This window comes from Excalfactoria chinensis, chromosome 7, assembly GCF_039878825.1.
Source record: "Excalfactoria chinensis isolate bCotChi1 chromosome 7, bCotChi1.hap2, whole genome shotgun sequence".
Classification (NCBI taxonomy): domain Eukaryota; kingdom Metazoa; phylum Chordata; class Aves; order Galliformes; family Phasianidae; genus Excalfactoria; species Excalfactoria chinensis.
The window spans coordinates 14633892-14653744 of NC_092831.1; the positions used below are offsets into that span (position 1 = coordinate 14633892).

The 19853-nt window shown below is 39.4% G+C and overlaps 1 protein-coding gene across 1 annotated transcript in view; it reads left to right on the forward strand.

The window, feature by feature from the left end:
• Positions 1 to 4200: 4200 nt before the first annotated feature.
• The window catches only part of PSMD14 (proteasome 26S subunit, non-ATPase 14), a 45939-nt gene continuing 30286 nt past the window's right edge, over positions 4201 to 19853 (forward strand). Inside the window, exons 1-3 of the mRNA XM_072342420.1 lie at positions 4201 to 4778; positions 9806 to 9884; positions 12664 to 12715. Coding sequence (XP_072198521.1) covers positions 12668 to 12715 — 48 coding nt within the window. The 5' untranslated portion in view covers positions 4201 to 4778; positions 9806 to 9884; positions 12664 to 12667. The remainder of the gene's footprint in view (positions 4779 to 9805; positions 9885 to 12663; positions 12716 to 19853) is intronic.

The window sequence follows — 19853 nt, forward strand, 5'->3', positions numbered from 1 at the left end:
GAGCATCTACATGATGCATGTTTAAGTTTGGATCAGGAGCCTTTAAAGCCTTGATTGTCTCTGTTTGGGTGTTTTGATTTGCTGTTCTAATCTCTCTTGGGAGCACTGAAACTGGATTCTTTCACATGAATTACTGCAGACCAGGAACATGCCTAACATACTTCAGTTGCAAATGCTCATTCAATTCATGGCTTGAATCTAGAGATATCCAAAGGAAAAAAAAAAAAAAAAAAAAAAAAGGCTGACAACAATATTGTGTTGCCTGTTGAGACCTACCAATTTATTCGTACTACTCTGTACTACTTCCTGATGCAGACAGAGCCACTGAAATGACTGACATAGTCAATTGCTTAGCTCTTGCTTCCTGACACTGACACAGAGCATTGTACCAGCTACACTGCATTTTGTACGGGAATGTTTCAGTTCAACTACAAGAACATCTTAAGTGCTAAAGGAAGTGTAAAATTTATTTTTATTGTGTCACAAATTAGGGGAAAAACTCCCAATGAATAAAAAGGAAAAAAAAAAAGAAAAAAAGTTGAACATTGCTCCATCCCACAGTAATCCAGAAAAAAACCACAGTATGTCCACTTTACATGCCACCTTTCTCTTAATTTGCAGTCTTCAATTTACAGTCTTCTACGCAGTTATTTAAATAATCTGTCTCTCACAGAGTAGCACCTTTGCAATTGCCAGGGACACAAACCCACTCCTCTGTTGTCTCATGAAAATTTTCCATAGACACCCCCAACACAAGCATTTCCAGCAAGACTGATTTTTTCTTGGCCTTATCTTCTCCAGATGGTTTGTAGATAGTTCTCACAACTCAGCCACTTTAAATAGACATAAAAAGACAAAAGTCCAGTTTGCTGTAGAACAGTATATGAGATTTGTATTGACTCCTGAATACAGAAACTTCCAATATAAACAGTATCTTTTGGCTCTGATATTTTAGGGGAGTTATATTGCATGCAGTAGTGAATCCTTGCATTCTTAGTATTCTAAACCATGATGGATGATATCCAAATACATTGCTACCATTCTTCTCACTCAAAATCATGCTGGGTTTATACTTGTCATAATTTAATGGGCAAGCCTGTATTGTTGAAAAGATGAAAATAGTGTTTTTTGTTGTTTTTTTGTTTGTTTGTTTTGTTTTGTTTTTCTGGTTTCAATTAATCATATGCTCTACGATTAATGGAGCTTTTTCAAACCTCTATCAGCATTCAGTAGCTGACTGTAGAATGTTGAGATGACTGAGAAAAGCATTCTCACTTTTGTTTACTGTCTTTAACCTATATTCTTGTAAAATTTAATTCATTGTCTGTGACAAGACCTCTTATTAGTCTGCATGCATCAAAGAGTTGTTCAGGCATTTCGCAAGCTGTTGTGGATGTCACAGAGGTCATCATAAGCACTTCTAACCATTTTGAGTGCTCGCCAAGTATGACAGAAGAAATAATTTCCCCACATACAGATTTGCCAAATCCTCATGTACAGAGCTCCAGTCCAGGGTAAAAGGCTGCAGTTTAAAAACCTCCAATTCCTCTATTACTATTTATTCAATGTTTGACTACCAAACATGGTTTGTAGCTAAACAAACCAACAGAGAAAAAGCAAGTGTGTTTCTTCTAGCTTATTTCCTCACGAGGTTGAAGTCAGGTCTCTTAACTCTGCAGTACATAAGTATTCCCTGTGCTCCATTTTATATTCTTAAATAGCAGGTACTTGTTCAAAACTCTAGTGTCTCATCCAGTTCTACAGTATACATACATTGTTTTCTAATCCCAGACTTTATATATATACAATATAAAATTATTCCAACAAAGTCCAAATTCTAGCGCAAAAACTGTGGCCAATCTCCCAGTGTATACTCTCACACTCTATAGATAACACTTCAGTGTTGTCACTCAGCTCTGTAAAATTAAAGCCATTAATTACAGAGCAGCAGGATTACTGCTGCTTTAACTAAATCACAGACCTGGGGGAAAATCACATTCCACATAAACTGGAAACTGGGAAATAATGGTGTTATCTGTTAGCAAGTCTGATCATTGTTGGTTGCTTTACTAGGACAGGAAGGACAGGAAGGTATGAGAAAACTGGACAAATGTAAGGAGCCAACCAAAATAAGCTTTTACCAATTACGACGTAATAAAAAGTAATAAAAATGAAAAGAACAAAGCCCGAGCATTCTAATTCAGCACTTCATTACAGCAAAATAATAAATATAAATGTTCTGTAGATTAGCACTGGTTAGACAAAAACAATGAGGGATTTAGTATCATGCAAGAGAGTGCCCTTCAGATTAAATGACAATTTGGAAGTGTTTAACAACATATGGTCTCTTTTCTTTGACATATATGATTAAGAATATATCTTTTTTATATCAAAATATAAAATACCATCTGTTGTAAGTACCAAAGATGATACTGGCTCTATATATCCAATTAATTCACTATACTTTTTAATGTAAATATTTCTTCTATTTTCTCCTTTTTTTCTTCTTCTCTAAGTATATTATTTATAAAATTTCAATAAATGTATGTTTTATGAGAGTCAATACTGTGACGTGAAATGTAATTAAGAATAACAATGAAAGTCTGTTCCACTTTATATTTCAAAGGCCCAAATCTTCAGATGGTTTGAACTGACATAACTCATTCAAATCAGTGGGTACAGGTAAAGTACAAAGATCTGATTACATTGCTTTTCCTTGCTATGTGTGTTAAACCAGTGGAATGCTCCCCCTTCTAAAGAATGTTGTAGATATTTTTTCTTCCAGAACTGCAGCTTTCCATAAAGACACATGTATGCAGAGCAAAAAATAAAATGAGTGCCTCTTACTAAGGTGACAGAATTCCAGTTAACTGGAAGAATAAAATGACGAAAATGCCGTGCAAATTAGGAAAATATAGAATGCATTTCAATACTTACCTCATTAATGTAATCTAAAGAAAAGTTTTTGATCTAGTAATAATTGTTACAACTTTTGAAGACATTTAAATACTCAGAAGTCTCAAAGTGTAAAGGACAAGACTAAAGCAGCTCGGATTTTCCAAGTAAAATAATAAAAAATGTAACTACCTGTTAGAAGTATGGCTTCTATTTTCTTCTGTGTGAGACAAACACACAGACACACACATATACTCTGCTTTTCTTTTTTGTTTGTTTGTTTTTTGTTTTTCCCCTGAATAATCTGGCTGTGATTGCAATGACAAAATGCACTAATAGGTTTTGCCTTAATAGTGTGTGAGAGAGATGACAGATTTGTGGTATAAGCTACATTTCAGTTCTTTATCTTTCTAAGAATATTTGGGGAATTTTAACTCTAGCAATTCTCTCGGCCTAGCAAAGACCTGAAAAGAGATAAAAGAGACTATTATAGTAATATTGTTTTTCAGAAAGATTTCTCTCTTACAGAGCAGAATAGTAGGTATGATGTTAATGGAGTTTTTATCTCTTTTCAATCATTTTACACACTGCAGTATAAAAACCTAACATTTCCAAAGAGGCAAATGTGTCATGGAAGGGGTAACTGTATCTGGCTGAAGTGTAATTTATAACACAGTACCTTTGCACTTGCTTCCCCGCAACCATCTGTGAGCGTAAAGTGCTGACCATCTTCTAATTTCACATTCTCAATCCTTAAAGGAGCTTCAGAACCAAGCCATAATGCTGTTCTTGGTCATTCGTTGTGGAAACACAAGAAACTGCCTTTTATGTTCTTCAGTTGCTCAATTATTAACTATATATAAATATGCACTTTAAAAAAAGTATTGTTCTAGTCAGAGTAAGTTCGTGAGACACTTAGATCCGGCACAGTCACGTATTATCAGAAGAATTATTTCCTCAGCCTTGCATTTTCCTCTTTCCATTTACCAATCATTTTGCTGTTGTTTGTTTTTCTCCTGTGTACCATAAAGGTAATTGAAAAATGCAGTTTGTTTCCTCCACATCATTCATTAGTGTACACGCTTCTATCTTATCTCAGATTTGTCATCTTTGTATGGAAAAAGTTACTATTCCACTCTTTCCCATTTCTGCGTATGTGATTTTTCATACATACGACCACTTTATTACTTTGCTCTCAGTTCTCACACCTCTTTTGAAATGGTTGCATGCAACGTTTCTATTAATCCTTCTCTTTTTGACTCGATGATACATTTTTAGAACATACAGCCATCCTATCTGCTGCTTATCTGTGCACGGATGCCAGTTGGATGCAGCTGGGCTCTGAGCGTGAGACAAGCCTAACGTTCAGTCCTTCAGAGCAAAGCCGCCTGAGCGCTTCACTTCAGCACGTCAGTGTCACCTTAGGGACCTTCTGAACGTCTCTGCTCCAAGAGCTCCAGGTAACTTTGTGACAGCGGTGGAAGTGTAGGTGGGCAGAATAACAGCCAACACGAGCGCAACTGCGATACCTGAGGAGCCTCCCGGACTTCCCTCAGTGCCCTCAGGCCCACAACTTCCGCTCGCGTCTCGCCTAAGCGCCTCACGCCACAGGAGTGGCGGTTTAACGGTCGCAGCATCTCCCGCGCGAGAGCGCTGAGCGTGTTCCCGCCGGCGGCACCCGCCGTTGCCAAGCAACCCGCGTTGCCATGGCGCCCTGCCCCTCACCCCCCCCTACCCGACTCTGGGACCGGAAGTCTCCGCCGCGCGCCCTCTGAACCGGGAAGCACACGCAGGGGCCTGGGCGGACCGGCTTTGAATGAGATCCGGCTGATTCACGGCGGCCCGGGCCGAGGCGGCGTGGTCGGAGCGGGCTCCGTTCGGAGGTGAGGGCCTGGTGGGATGGCTCGCTCGTGTCAGAGAGGCGTCTGGGGCCTCTCCTGGCTGTGAGGGAGCGGGCACGAGCGACGGGCGGGACGCCGAGGGCCTTCTTTACGCGAGGCTGCGGCCGGGCCGAGCGCTGGGAGGGGAGGCGGCCGGGCCCTGGCGGGAGGCGCCCGAAGGAGCCGCGTTGGAGGGGCCGAGCCGGGCCTTGGTCCGCGCGGGGCCCGAGCAGCGTAGCCCCTCCGGCCCTTCACCTTAGGCAGCTCCCGCTCTGCGCTCCCTGCCGCTGTCTCGGCGCGGAGCTTCTAGGGGCAGAGGCGGGCGTCTGTCAGGGACCTCGTGGGCCGCAGCGCTGCTGCTAGAAGGGCTGAAGATGGGGATAAGGATTGTCCGCGCCGGACTGGGGGAAATGGGATTGTGTAGGAACTGAGGCACTATCACGAGCAGCAGCGCTGAACCTTGTATACAGCAGAGCTCAGTCTTGTTCGTAGAACTGAAGTGACGTAGCTGGGCACTTGTAAACAGCTGACAGAGCTGAGTGCGCGCTGAGGTCATCACTTAAAGAGGTATTTGTTTTCGCTAAGACAGGCAAGTCCCACAGGGGCTGCAAGGACTGGGGTAGTCGTTTCTTTCTTTCTTTCTTTCTTTCTTTTTTTTTTCTTTTTTTTTTCTTTTTTTTTTTTTTTTTGAGTTTTATAAAACGTATTTGAAAGCTACAAATAGCCATAAGGGTGCCAGGCAATCTGAACAGCCCTCCAGGTTTGCATGAAGCTTAATAGCTTAGTACTTCCAGTGTGTGTCCAAGGTGTATCTTGCATGTAGGGTGTGCAGTTGGATGAAGCTTCTGCTGAGAAGAGCACTGGCTGAGAGCTTCTGTTGTGGAAGCAAGGAAAGGATTTAAGCAGGCTCTGTTTATACCCTGTCTTCTGGCATAATTGAGAGGGACAGGTAGTTTGGCTATCTTGAACAGCAGGAAACTGCATGATGGCTGCTTGGTAGGGATGAACTGTTCCTGAACAGCTGTATGTTTGCTGTCCCTACTGCACAGTTTAGAGGAGCTCGTTACCTATGTATCGCTTAAAGCAAAAAAGTTCATTTTAGGGTGATGCAATTCATTAATGACTGTTCCCTTAACTGCTAATTTGTACTTGATGTACTTCAAACTTGTAACTTGGTGTTCTCAGCAGTACAGGACATTTGTCTTCAGTCTGGATTACCTCTGTAACTGCAGCTCAGCAACAGTGTAGTAGGATTAGTCCTGGTTGCGGTACATCAGGAATCCAAAAGCAAAGTCAGGAGACCCAACCTGCCTGGGTTAGTCTGCTTCTGGTCTATTATTCTTCAAAGAACAAATAACTGAGAATTATCTGTAACAGATTTCTTTTTTTTCTTCCCATACAAAACTGTTTCTACCTTCATAGCTGCTTCTTGGAATTGTGTTACATTTGCAGCAGAAACCTTAATCCACTTTTTCAGTTAGTGTTAATAATGTAGTTAATTTATCAGCTGTGTAGCGCTTTTCGACCCCAGGTCTGAGAGTACTTATACAAAACTCAGCCTTGTAGTCCTCCTAGGGCAGGTGGAGAAACAGTTACTAGAGGGGAAATTGAAGTTACACAGTGTAGCATGAAAGTTATTCAGTGTAGCAATTTCAGACTGGATTGAGTTCTTGTTAACTGAGCCTATTCTGGCATTCTTGCTGCTGTTAGGGCTCTCTGGTGGCCTTTTGGTTTGTTTTGTCCACTCTGGAGTTTTCAATCCAGTAGAATTCTCTTCCATTGAGGGCTTACACCATGGATTATTAATACCAAATATGAAAGAATTCACTGTGGTATGGAATTTGTGCATAGAGATTCAGCAATTTAAGATCCTTCAAGTAGGTTTCAGAATGTGTGCTGAAATATGCTAAGTCACATTCAGCTTCTTTACTGATGAGGGGATTTAGTGCACCCTCGGTTAAGGTTGCAGATGACACCAAGTTTGGAGAAAGTGTTGATCTGTCTGAGGGTAGGAAGGCACTACAGAAGGAGGTGTACAGGCTGAATAGCTGGGCTGAGGCTGATGGGATGAAGCTCAACAAGATGAAGTGCCAAGTTCTGCACTTTGGTTGCAATAACCGCAGACAATGCTACAGATGTGGGGCAGAGTGGCTGGAAGACTGTGTAGAGAAAATGGATCTGGGGGTGTTGGTTGAGTGTGCCCAGGTGGCCAAGAAGGCCAATGGCATTCTGGCTTGAAAAAGAAATATTGCAGCCAGCAGGAGCAGGAAAGAGATCATCCCTCTGTACTCAAATCTGGTGAGACTTTATCTTGAGTCCAGTGTTCAGTTTTGGGCCCCTCACTACAAGAAAGACATGTGGCCCTGGAGCATGACCAGAGAAGGGCAGTAAAACTGGTGAGGGGTCTGGAGCACAGGCCTTATGAGAAGCAGCTGAGGGAGCTGGGATTGTTCAGTCTGGAAAAAGTCTGGAAAAGGGGAGGCTCAGTGGAGACCTTTATGCTGTATACAACTCTTTGAAAGAAGGTTGTGGCAAGGTGGAGGCTGGCCTCTTCTCCTAGGTAACAGTGATAGGACTAGGGCTGAAGGCCTCAGGTTGCACCAGGTGAGGTTCAGACTGGATATTTGGAAAGAATTCTTCTCCAAGAGAGTGATCAAATACTGGAACAGGTGGAGTCACTGTCACTAGAGGTGTTAAAAAAACATGTAGATGTGATACTAGGGAATGTGGTTTAGTGGGCAGTATTGGTGGTAGGTGGACAATTGGACTGGATGTTCTTAGAGATCTTTTCCAGCCTTAATGATTATGTGATTATCAACGTACTTTTTTCTGTCTTTGTAAAGGAAGGGAATGAAAGATTCTGTGAATTGGGAAACTTTTCTCTGTTTTTATTTATATGTTTACTTTATGTGTATAAAATATGAAATAAATGCAGGTAGGTATGTAATCAACACCAGCTTTCTGCATTTGTTACCAGATGTGGGAAAACTTTTTCAGCTGTGTGTTACTTTGCTGTATGCATTCACCAGGGGAGAAGAGAGAACAGAGAAGGCAGATATCAGGACAGAAGCATAAACTACATTCTGGTGCTGCTAAGCTCGTTTTCTCTTAAATTAGATATTATTGGGTTGTGTTTGAAGTGGAAGATCTAGTTAAAATATGCTTTTGAAATTGATATCTGTAGTTCTTGATGTCTGAATTGTCTGTATCTTACAGTAGTGTTCTGTGGCAGAGAGCTGCCCATAAAGCAGCATTAACACTACTCATTAATGACAGACTTTTTGCACTATGAATCCCAGTTCCTTTTGGAAAGAGTAGAATGACATTAGTATTTCCTACCCTGCACATTTTCTCAATTTGTTACATGCAGGAGTTTTTGTCTGAATACTGACTTAAAATTGACTTAGAATGGCTTGGAGTGGAAGTGTGTGTGTGTGTGTGTGTGTGTGTGTGTGTGTGTGAAGAGGTCATGCATACAAGAATGTAGGTTCTTGTTTGTCTTCAGTAGCTGTGTCCAATGGCTGAAGGCTTGCCAAGCTGCTGCTCAGTGTCACTCTCTTTCCTGTGCTCACCTTGGTGCAACTGCATCTTTGTTATCCACTGTGCCCCAGACTGACCCAGGCGGAGTTTGATAACAGTTGCTATATTGCTGCACTTCATGGCACCCAGTGAACTGTTTCTTATATCCCAGGAAAGGATTAGAGAAGAGAGTGCAGGACTGCTGGGTGCCCAGCTGGCTGCAAGTGAGGCAGGCTTCTGAACTGGTTGTAGTCTGCAGCCTGTGCTAGTGCAGCTGCTTCCTGCTGTGGTCCTGCCTCATCTGATCCCTCCTCGATCACTTGTGCAGAACTGGCAGAAATGTAATGATTTTTCTTGGGACGTGGTGGTGCAGTTCCACCCCGACCATGGATGCTGGGAAGCACTGACTTGTTCTTTCATCCCTGACTTTCTGGAAAGATCAACACCATTCGCGATGAGGTTCAGAATGGATTCTGTTAAATGACTTCATTTGTTTGCAAAACAAATAAAACAAGCAAAACCAAACATACCTGCAAACAAAAAAAAGGACATGTGGAGACATTCTTTGGGCAACTTTAGCTTGATGTAATTTTCTTCTGGAATTTGGACTAGCTTTAGAGCAGCTGGCTCTTCCAATTCCTCATTTTCTGCTGTTCTAGGACAGCTGCTTCTGGGATTCCTATCAGAGAAGTGAATGGGGTTAAAACCAACATTGTTCTTAGCCTATCAGTTTGTTGCAGGGCTGCATAAATGGCTGCTCTGGCAGCACTGAGAAAAGTGGCGTCAAGTTGTTAAGCAGCAGCAGCTTCCCCAGTGCTCCTTATGGTAACACTGACAATGCAAAAAAATATCTATCAAATCATGGCCACAGATCTGTTTTAAAACACTGCGTTGTGAGAGACTGAGTGGATGCAATTAGTGGGCAGTGTTCTCTGGGGGAAAGATAACACAGCTATGAACTCCTACACTGGGTGTAAAGCAGCCTTCAACTGGAGATCGGGTGAATGTGGAGGCCTCCCTCACTACTGTGGTTACATCAAAGACTCTGTATAGTACAGTTCTTCTAAAATAGTAACAAGGGGCTGTACTTTATTCTAACGGCACCAGAAATTATTTGTTAGCTTTGAATTGTTGGCACAGACTTGGTAGGATTTGTGAAGTTGTTAAGGTGGTATAAATGTGCAATTGTAAGTCATATTTCATCAGCTAAAATACAACATGGCTTTTCTTTGTAGCTCTTAATAATGTTAAGCATATGTCCTTATATTCATAAACTTCTAACTGTGTTACAGAAGTTTGGGCTACACGTGGCACATGTAACCCTCCAAGAATGTTACTGAAATAAAACAAAAAAGAGTTATTTGGGATATTCTGAAATGATGCTTTATCCTTTCAGAGGTTGTCAATGCAACATTTCTTGTTACATTATGCTACTAATGTTTCTAATGCTACTATGTTTCTAATTTTACTGTTTTTTCTCTCCTTCCCCTCCTTCCTTTTTTGCTTTGTAGGAAAGACTGACATCTTCGTAGTCAAAAAGTGGGAGTTTCTGCTGAGTTTATTCTGCAGTCACCTCTTGTTGAGCACCAGGTTAGAAATGCAGATTTGTTTTGTTTGTAAACCTTAAATTATCTTGGTTAGGGTTTAAAATACTGCTTAAGTTTTGAAAAGCATCATCACTCACACTGAAACTATTGCTGGAATAATATTTGGACACAAAGGATTAACAGTTTTTTTTTAATTTGGATGGTATATATAAATTGTTCAGATGTTTATATTTATGAATGACTAAATATGTTCTAACCTACTAAAGCATCTTCACTTGCAAATTAGAAAGGGAAATATTAGTTGCAAAAGCTCTAAGCGGAGTCAGTCTATGGAACTAGTGAATTGATTTATGTAGCACCTAGAATTAGTTTTTGGAGATTCTGTTCTCCAAAAGATCTGCTGGAGATGCTTCAAGAATCTGAACATTTTCAGTTTAGTGGTGGCTATAGGCTGTGATATCCCTACAGTTCCATTTAAAAAAAATGGGGTTTTTGGTGTTCCAAAACCTGTGACTGTTATGCTGATAAACAGTTTGTATAAGTAGTTGTTCTAATCTCACTGTATATAAGCACATTTTGTTGTATTAAACAACATACTTGCATAATTTCTACATTAACATTTAAGATATTCTGTTGGTTTAGAAACTAGAATAAATGCTATAAATAAAATATTAATGAGCTGGTTATAGCTTTTGTATGCCACTTGCTAAAGCAAAAGGTAGTGAGGTATGGAATTTGTTATCCAATGTTATTTCTCAAACACAGGTGGGTAAAACACCTCTACATCTTACAGGAGAAGTGTCCACTGTTCTATTTCATTGTCTCTACCTGTTGTTGTGTCAGATTTCTCAAAATAAGCACACAATCATGATTGATTAAAACTCCATTTTTAATAGCTTAACTCTACTTTTCTGCCACTCTTCAGCCATTGTCAGTGTCAGATAAATAATTGTCTTTGGGTTTCAGTGGATGCTTGTCTACCCTAGAAAATGAAACTTATTTGGCTTTAATTCATACTTATGGGTGTTTCATAGAAGCCATTTATGATTTACTCACATAATAGCTTTAAACGTGAACTTTACCTTTCAATGAAAATGCTTGATTTGCAGTGTAGACTGGGATGAAGGGTTGTATATGCTGTGTTCAGCTTTTGCCTGTAATAAAGAAACTGCTTTCACTGGCTATCTGAAGAGACAGCTATAACCTTTCAATAAATTCCTTTTTAGTTTATGTAGTGCCAAGGTGGTTTTAAGGAAGCACATTCTGGTGGCTGAGGATGCAGTTGTAAGGTTTGCTTGCCTTAGAAATGTGTCCTACAAAACATTGAACTAGAATGAGATTAGCAAATAGTTTGTTGTTGATCCGTGTCTTAGGTATTGTTGTTTGAAATGGATGGATGGACTTGGCTAAAATAGGAGTTGAAGAGCACATCTTGCTACAGGTTCTCATGGTGTTACAAGAAGCTTGAAATAGTTGTTTTAAACTGAAATAAAGCCTGCTAGTATTTAATCGGTAAAAAGACTAACAAATTTCAGAAGATATCCTAATTCCTTCAGTGTAACGACTTTTATATGTTTAATGTACATAAATCTCAGACAATGTATAGTTCTGATATACATGATGTAATGTCTGTCTTGAGGATGAATGTAGTTTAGAAACACCACTCCTGATTTTTCTTGAATGCTCTAATATCGCTTTTCAGGCTTTGTTGCATTGGATTACAACTTGTGGAGTTAAGAGTATAATTTCTGATACTTCACTACATCTCTTCTATTTTACAACTAAAATAAGCCAGTATAGTTTACTAATTTCTGTGAGACTTGAACTGTAAATGCTGAAACAGCTGAAAGCAGTTGTTTTAACAGTAATATTCAGTAGATCTTGCTTCCTATTACCAAGAAACTGAACAAGTCAAGCAGGTTAAAGTACTGTTACACCTGGAACAGAATCCTTACTTAGATGACAAGGATGAAAGATTAAACTGCTTTTCAACAATATTAAGTGAATAAACTGCGGAGCAATAAGCGTCTGTTTAATTCTTTAGTTGGGCACCTTAGCATTTCTCATTCCTAGAGGTCAGTCCTTGAAAATCTGCAGCATAAAAATGACTTTTTTCTTTCCAAGATGGTAACGAGTTGGTTGCGTTGATTGGAATAATCTTGCACGGAAGCAATGCCACATACAACACTGGAAATGTATGGAATGACTGCACTGTCACTAATGTTCTAACTATATACACACTAAATGTTTACTTTACAGTATTTCTTTTAGTATAATGAGTTCATTAAAAAAAAGCTTTTGATGCTAATTCAGAGATCCATAATCTGCTCAGTGTCTTTCACATGTAGTTTTGATGGTAACTGACAAGCTGTAAGTTAATTAGCGCAGAACTTACTAATGAGGATGCTAAAATCCTTACTTTCACATTTGTATTGATGCTTTTTGAACAAATTAGAGTAAGCTTGCATGTATGTCTGAAGTTTCAGGAACTTCCTGGATGTAGGTGCCGTTCTTAAGCAACAAAACTCCTGCAGTTAATTGAATGATAGAAAAGTTTTGAGAAGTTTGTCAAGAGTAGTCATCTTCAGAAATGGGGATAGCCCAAAACCAAAGCAATAAAACAAGGTCTGTTAATTAGCATGGAAGACAGCTTCTTGAATTAATATGTGGTGTTAATTAACAGGAAGTCTGATGTTGTGTTGTAATTACCACCAATATTTTTGACATACTGAGTGACTGAAGGTGAATTATATAGATAGCAATTTAGTAAACACTTCAGAGCCTGGGAACATTTTTTTTTTCCTTTGTTTCCGTTTCTCTAGAAATATGGATAGACTTCTGCGACTTGGAGGAGGTATGCCTGGCCTGGGACAGGTTAGTATACAGCTTGTCAACATTTTCTCTTTTTTATATTAATCGATTACTGGAAATGCCTTTAATTATTTTTTCAAACAACACCCTCCCCCCAAAAAACAGAATTCATAGTAATAATATCTGACTTCAGAGATGCTATAATGTGTATGCAAATCATTGCTTGCTACAGTCTGACTGCTTTTGTTGGTGTGAACGCTTGTGTTGGCACTGTGGGTTTATAGAATGTTTATTAACCTTTAATGTGGTATCTGAATGGTTCTAGTTTGAATTCAAAAGCCATGAAAATAGAAAACAAAATTCAAAATGGATTTCCAATAATAGGGGTTTTCAGAACATTATTATTGCTCTAAGTGATCAAATGTACCCATTTGCTTCTTTGTAAAATAAGTAATTCAGTTCTTAAATGGGGTTGTGGTAGGCATTATGACTGAAGTATGTATGTATTTCATCACTTGAAGGTAGCTGTAGCCACCTGCATGTGTTGTACTCTCTTATGTTGCTGGCTATTGTCCTTGCTTCTGTAGCTCTGCTCACAGTAGAAAGACCCCTCTAGCAGCCATCCTTTTCCAGCATGAAGTCCATGTGTGTGGTCTCTCCTACCTCCTCAGTGTAAGTCTCAGGTGCTTTTTTTTCTGTTGACCAGTTGGTGTCTTCCAAAATAAAACCAAGTTCATCACATCAGGCTGCCAGGCTTTTTCCTGGCTACTGTTGATACAGGAGAAAAAGAGGAAAAGAACTTCTTTGCCTGAGGCTTCTAGGAGGAATCCTTTCCTTACGTACAGGATGGAACTCCACGGTCCCATTGGTTCCAGCTGTATGCAGTAGAAGGCCTTTTCCTTCACAACTCATCTGCTTCAGGGAGGGATCCTCTTCTACGCCAGGCTGTTGTGCTTTGGGAGGAATCAGTTCTGTTTGTCTCAACCTTCGTGATGTGTGTGTTTGCTTCTGGAATGACTAAGATTGTGAAACCTATGGATGCTTTTGGTCGTGTGTGACATCTTTGTGTCCAGTGGTATAGTACTGAAGCATTTGGTGCATATTCTAAAGTGATTACAGCCTCTAGGTGTTTGGCTAAATTAGCTGCAACTTTTTATGAATATTTTTTTCCCTCTTTATAGCTAAAATTCTATTCACACTCCTTTAGTGAATCTTCAATCAGTCCTCAGTTATTTTTAGTTTCACTTTCTTAAGCAGCTATTTCTCTTGTTCCCCCGAGCTGCCAGCCTGCTTCATGACTCTTCAGTTTTTTAACATCTGTGCAGTCTAATCACTCAAGCTTTCACTTCTTGGTCCTCTCTGAACTTGATGCGTATCAAAGCTGTTTTTTAAATTTACAGTTAAATTCCTCGGGTGTCTTCTGAATTTCTCAGCTTTAATTTAAGGCTTGATAGGAAACTGCAGCAGACAATAGAATATAACAGTCAAAGGAAGCTCGATGAACTCCTCTGGCAGCTTTGGCCTGAAAAGCTGCTCTGTTTGTTTAAATATGGAATTGTATCTTAAATGAATTGATGAGAACGTGTTGGACTGAAAAGCAAGTGGAAAACTGAATTGCTCTTTATGCAAGTTGCTGCTTGCAGTGCATATCTGGGCTACTCTTGTAGTCTTTGGTTTACTGAAGCAGTGGGAAGGATACTTAAAAAGAATAATCTTGTGTCCTTAGAATATGGTGTTTTGATGGACATTCAAAGATCACTTCTGTTCTGAGTATTGACTGAGACATAAATAAGAGGACTTTGAGGTGGAAGGGAGAAATTGAGCATTTATTGTCCTGCTGTGGGGTAGACAGAGTTACTACCAGTGGGTTGCCCTGCAGTGTACCAAACAATTGTATAAAACTTTGCTTTTCTTTGGAGGTTTTGCTTTTGAGGTTGAACATAGTAAAACTACCTGTTGGAGTTAGGCAAGAATCATATGTGTGTAGAGACTTATGGAAAAGGAAGCGCTTTCAAAGGAATACAATCTAACTTGATTCAGCAATTATTTTTCTTTTAGCGACGGTTTTTGATTTCTTAGCAGGAGGACTGTGTATCAAATAACATCAGTTGATAGTTGATTTGATTTGCTTTTTAACAAATATTTGACTATCAGCAAATGCCTGGTAAGCATGGTTACTGTTTGATCGCTACCATGAAATACTTTTTCACTGACTTGCCTTAGTTTCTTCAACAGCACCTGTCTCTTTCACCCTTCTAATACCACCTGTATTATATTATTTGCTTTCCCCATTACATCTAAACTCCAATATGCTATTCCTGGGTTTGGTTTTACATCTTTCTTTTTGGAAGTCTTTAGGTGTCTTGTATTCTACTTGGGAGCTACTTCTAGCAAATCCATTTTTTCTCTATTTATTGCTTGCTTTATCAACATATTACTGATTTGTTATTTTAGGGCAAATTATTTGGTTTCAATGTTGAGTTGTCCGGAGGTGGTCTGTGCTAAATACCAATGACCACATATGTCTGCATGTGTGTCTGCTAAATATCTGAGAAAGGCAATATCACTGTAAGAATAACCACATGCATATTTTAACTGTGTTTTCCATCCAGTGACTTACTGTTTAGGAATTTTATGAACAGTTTCTTTATTAGTCATAGATTGACAAGGACTGCCTTCTTAGAGAGAAGAAAAGAGGAATGAAGATGCATTGGCATCACATAAGCAATCCATGGTGTTTTCTGTCTGGTAGTAAACTTAGTCATTAACTTTGTGTTCCTTGTATGAGACGATACCTATGTTAGTTTTGACCTTGGCATGATAAGTAAGACCTTCTTTGTGCATAATTTGATTCCCAGCTGTCTGGTAGTGTCAGCATTTGAATTTCTGCTTGTGTGATATACATTGAGAAGAGTGAGTGAGGGGTTTTTAATAAGATGTGGGGGAACAGTTAGAAAGGGATATGATGCTTATTAATCCTTTTATTTCCCTTCTGTTGATCATGGGAGTTCAGATTTTGGAAATACCTTCATTTTCCTTTTCATGCACGTTCTCATCCTGCATCTTCGCTTTGCCATTTTTTCTTTCTTCCCTTTTCTGTTTCATTGTTTTCCATCTCCCGGTTGTATCCCCTGAAATACTGCCCACCACTAAATTTCACTGGTGATTTTGTACTTGGTTCTGCATTGTACATTTGCTGCAGACAAATCAACAGGCTTTGTGGGGTATGTAAAGCATTCTTCTTAAGCAGCAGGCAGGAATTTGGAGCAACACTCCTCTTCATTTTGTACGCTGAGCTATTGTTTGCTAGTGAAATGAGTTCCACATATGTCTCTATTAGGCAGTCCTAGTGGATATTGATTCAGAGTGTGAGTAAATGAAGAGAGCAGAGCTGTTTGCCCATGACTACTAGAAGAGTAACCCAAGCTATACAAGTTCTTCTCCACATGAACACAGCTGGTCTATTTCTGTCTAGGTGTTGTAGGAAGCAGAGAAATAAGTGATATTTAAAAAAATATATATTTTTCATTTCTTAATGTATCTTTAAACTAGTGGTTTCCATTGTTGTGTTGGTGCATACAAATGTTCTGGTGCATTACATGGAAAATAAAATTATTTCTGAATTAACATATTTGATGGTGGGGGGAGGGGAGAATATAAAAACAGGATGGAAGGCAGAGAGGAGTGACCTGTGTCTTACAAGGAATGTTTACCCCTTGACTTGGAATATAGAAAATAGAAGTGCAGATAGCTATTTTATTTGAATAATGGACTTGCCAATTAGCCATCAAGTGCTTCCATCTGTGAAATAGTTGATCAGATGGGTTAGCTGGGATGTTTCCAGATTAGGGCATTGTAAATGGCACTCGAAAACTGTCACTTTGATTATGAGGTTTAAAGCATTGTAGTGTTTGATTCCGTGGAACCTTTTCCCTCATGTTATCATGGGTTTTCAGAACATAGTGGTCCCATTGAGTAAATCTGTGGCACCGTGGGAACTTGGGAGACCTGCCACTGATACAAAGTTCTGTTTCATCTGCTAATCTAGCCAGGATGGTTATTGGAATAGAGCACTATTGGTTTGGTTTTCTGCAAGGCTTCAGAATAAGAGTTGGTGAGCTGGCAGACAAAGGAGGGTCACGCTCACAGTTGCTGATTTCCAATTATCAATTAAATGCAGGTTTCCTTGAGTTACTTCATTGGAATAAACTGATGTGTCTTGGAGTAAATGGCATGTTCTAGCTGGCTAATCTGCATGCTAATATCCCCTTGTGTAATAAGGCAACTTACTGAACATTATTGTAGTTAATTGCTTTTTGAAACAGCTTGTTCTTAGTTTGGAGGATACAAGTGTGTCTGTTGAATGCTGTTGCCTTTAATGTAAGGAACTGTGTAGTTTTGTTTAGCTGTATTTTCTTCAAATGGCACGGAGCATTTCTTATAGTTTTTGGTATCTATTACACCTCAGTGACTTTCTCATTCCTGTATCCCTTCTTATATAAACCCTGTGGCCTGAATTGTGATGGTACACAATTCTCTGCTTCCCATGCATTTCAAACTTCTGATATTCCTTCTGAGAATACTCTGCAAGAAGAATAAGTGTGAATTTACAGCTCTGGAAGTTATGCATCATTACTGTGCCACTGTTTGTGTGGCATTTTCCACCGAAGTCTCCAAGTACTCAGAATGTTTTTATTGCTAAAATAGTCAATATACATCCCAGCTGATTGGGGGGGGGGGGGGGGGCGGGGGAAAGAAAAAAAGCTAGAATACAGCTTGTGTGACTTCTTCCAATTTTGCTTCTTTCCCAAGAGGGTATCAACCCATTTAAAGAGCAGCAAGCTTTAAAATTTTCTCAGTCACAAACAGTAATCATCCACTGAAAACCATCCAACATCAATTCCTATAAAATTTTTGAAGAACATAATGGCCTGCAGTATCTCCTACAGAAAGTCTCAGCTTTCGTATCTAAAATCACAGCATGGTTAAGATTGGAAGAGATCTCTGAAGGTCAGCTGGTCCCTCCCTGCTCCAGCAGGTATGCATGCTTGTTATATGTTTTATATATATGACCATTTTCAGGAAGGGAGAAAAGCACCCATGATAGAGTAAACCATGCTATTTTACTTGCATTGACTGAGCTGAGTATCTTATTACGTTGGTTGGTTGAACAGTCCTTTATTAAAGCAGAAAAAGTTGTGTATCATATTTATGGCAGCAATGTGGTCCAGATCTGCTTACGCTCAGAAGATGCCAGCCTCACGGATAGCGTAGGCTTACTTGAAGACTGTTGGGGATTGCTAAAAGTTGATACAGTTTGCCTACATTGGAAATATAGTTGAGTAATTGTAACATTATTTATATCCAACAGTGTTAACAGGGGCATGGGTACAGGGGCATTCTGGAGTCACTTTAAGGACTGTCATACAATTGTCTAAGCAGATGAGTATTTGCCCACAGTGTGTTCTTCGTGGGGTAAAAGATGTGTTAAAGTGCCACTCTACAGTCATGCTTTACTAAAAATAACAAAGCTAGTGGGTTGTCCCTGAGCATTATCAGCTTCCTATGATGTACTATTTTCCTGTAAGCTTTCGAGACCATTTTTAGCTGTCTACTCTTGGCCTCAGATTTTAAACTTCTTTATTTCTAATAATTAGGCAATTAGCTTCTCTCTTCTCAACTTAATTGCCAGTGTAGTCCAGCTGACTTCCCATAGAAGAGACAAAGGAAACTTGGGTGAGGAAATGAGTGCAGTTGTAATGAGAGAATAGGAAAAAGACTAAACAAGAGCAGTCATTTTTGTGCCTCTTTCATTGTGCCTATTCACTTGTAACATGCTGTTCTGTAAGCAGAAAACAGCTCCCATATAGTGATCAAAATTGTTTCCTCATCTGAAATACTGTGCTATTGAATAATAAGTTGCAGTGCAACTAGGGCCATATGTTAGAAGTGTTCTTTGTGCATTAATGTTGGTAGGTTTTAGTGTGCTTTAGGGTGACCTCAGGCAGGGTCCACAGAGGGCTACCTGGACTGCTTGACACAGCTGTTTAGAATAAGACAGCATCAAACAGAGCTTTGAGCACAGCTTTCTGGAGGAAGAGAAAAATTCACAAATCCTGATTCCTTCAGTATCTCATTTCTAAACCTCAGTAGATTATGTATTGATAGGAATAGATAACAATTTCTCTGAACTTTTCTGAATTTTTCTTTCTTTCCTCTATAGTTTCAAGCTGTGAAGAGCAGTAGTTCTTCTCAAAAACATATGCATACACAAAACAATATTTGCTTTGTCACCCTGTTCATATGGATTTCTGCTATCTGTGCTTTGTGCAGTGATGTAACATTACCTTCCCTTGCTTTTTTGTGTGTCTCAGCAAATTTAAAATAGTTAAACGTAAGTGGCCACTTCATGCTACAGCTGCATTGGTAATACAAAAGTCAGAATATTGCAATTTGCATCAAATATGTAAATATCAGCGTATTCCTAATGCATTTGAACATTGGATAATATGTATTTCTTATTAAAACATTAGGCTAACCAGAATGACTAATCAGTACAAGTCTCTATATACAAAGTATAGCGTAGCAAAACTAAGCTTACCTTATCTCAAAATAAACTAAACTGGCTTCATACCAGTGCGAAATCCTGCTAAATATATATATATTCTCTTACTAAGCCGTAAGCCTTCACCTCAAATGGTATTTTCTATGGGAACCTCAGAAACAGGAACACTGTTGTTGGTAGAAGACATTATAAAATAATTTTGATGATTTTAGGCATTGTGACTGTATGTGGGAAATCTTGCATTACTCTTGTAGGTGGATTGCTGTACTTCTGTGCAGTTGTTAGCTATGCAAGGGATATCACTGAGGGTTCTTTTTTTCTACTCAAGATCTCTTGAATGGGCAGGCTAGAAACATAAGCTAAATTTTGTTGGATGATTCCTGCATATACACAAAACTAGAATTTTGGCCATGTTCTCTGTCAGTTCTGTTTAATTTAAAACAAACAAAGAGGTAGTAAAATTTTGGCTCTGCTGAGGAGGTGTTTGCAAACTGGTGATCCCAACCCATTGAGCCAACTGCTCAGAGCTATACAAAGTTCTGTGTTCTGTAACTTTGGGTTTTGAAGAGGAGGAAGGTGGGAAATGTTGAATGTTTCAAATCCATCTATATTGTTGTTGTTGAGTTCTGCTGTAAA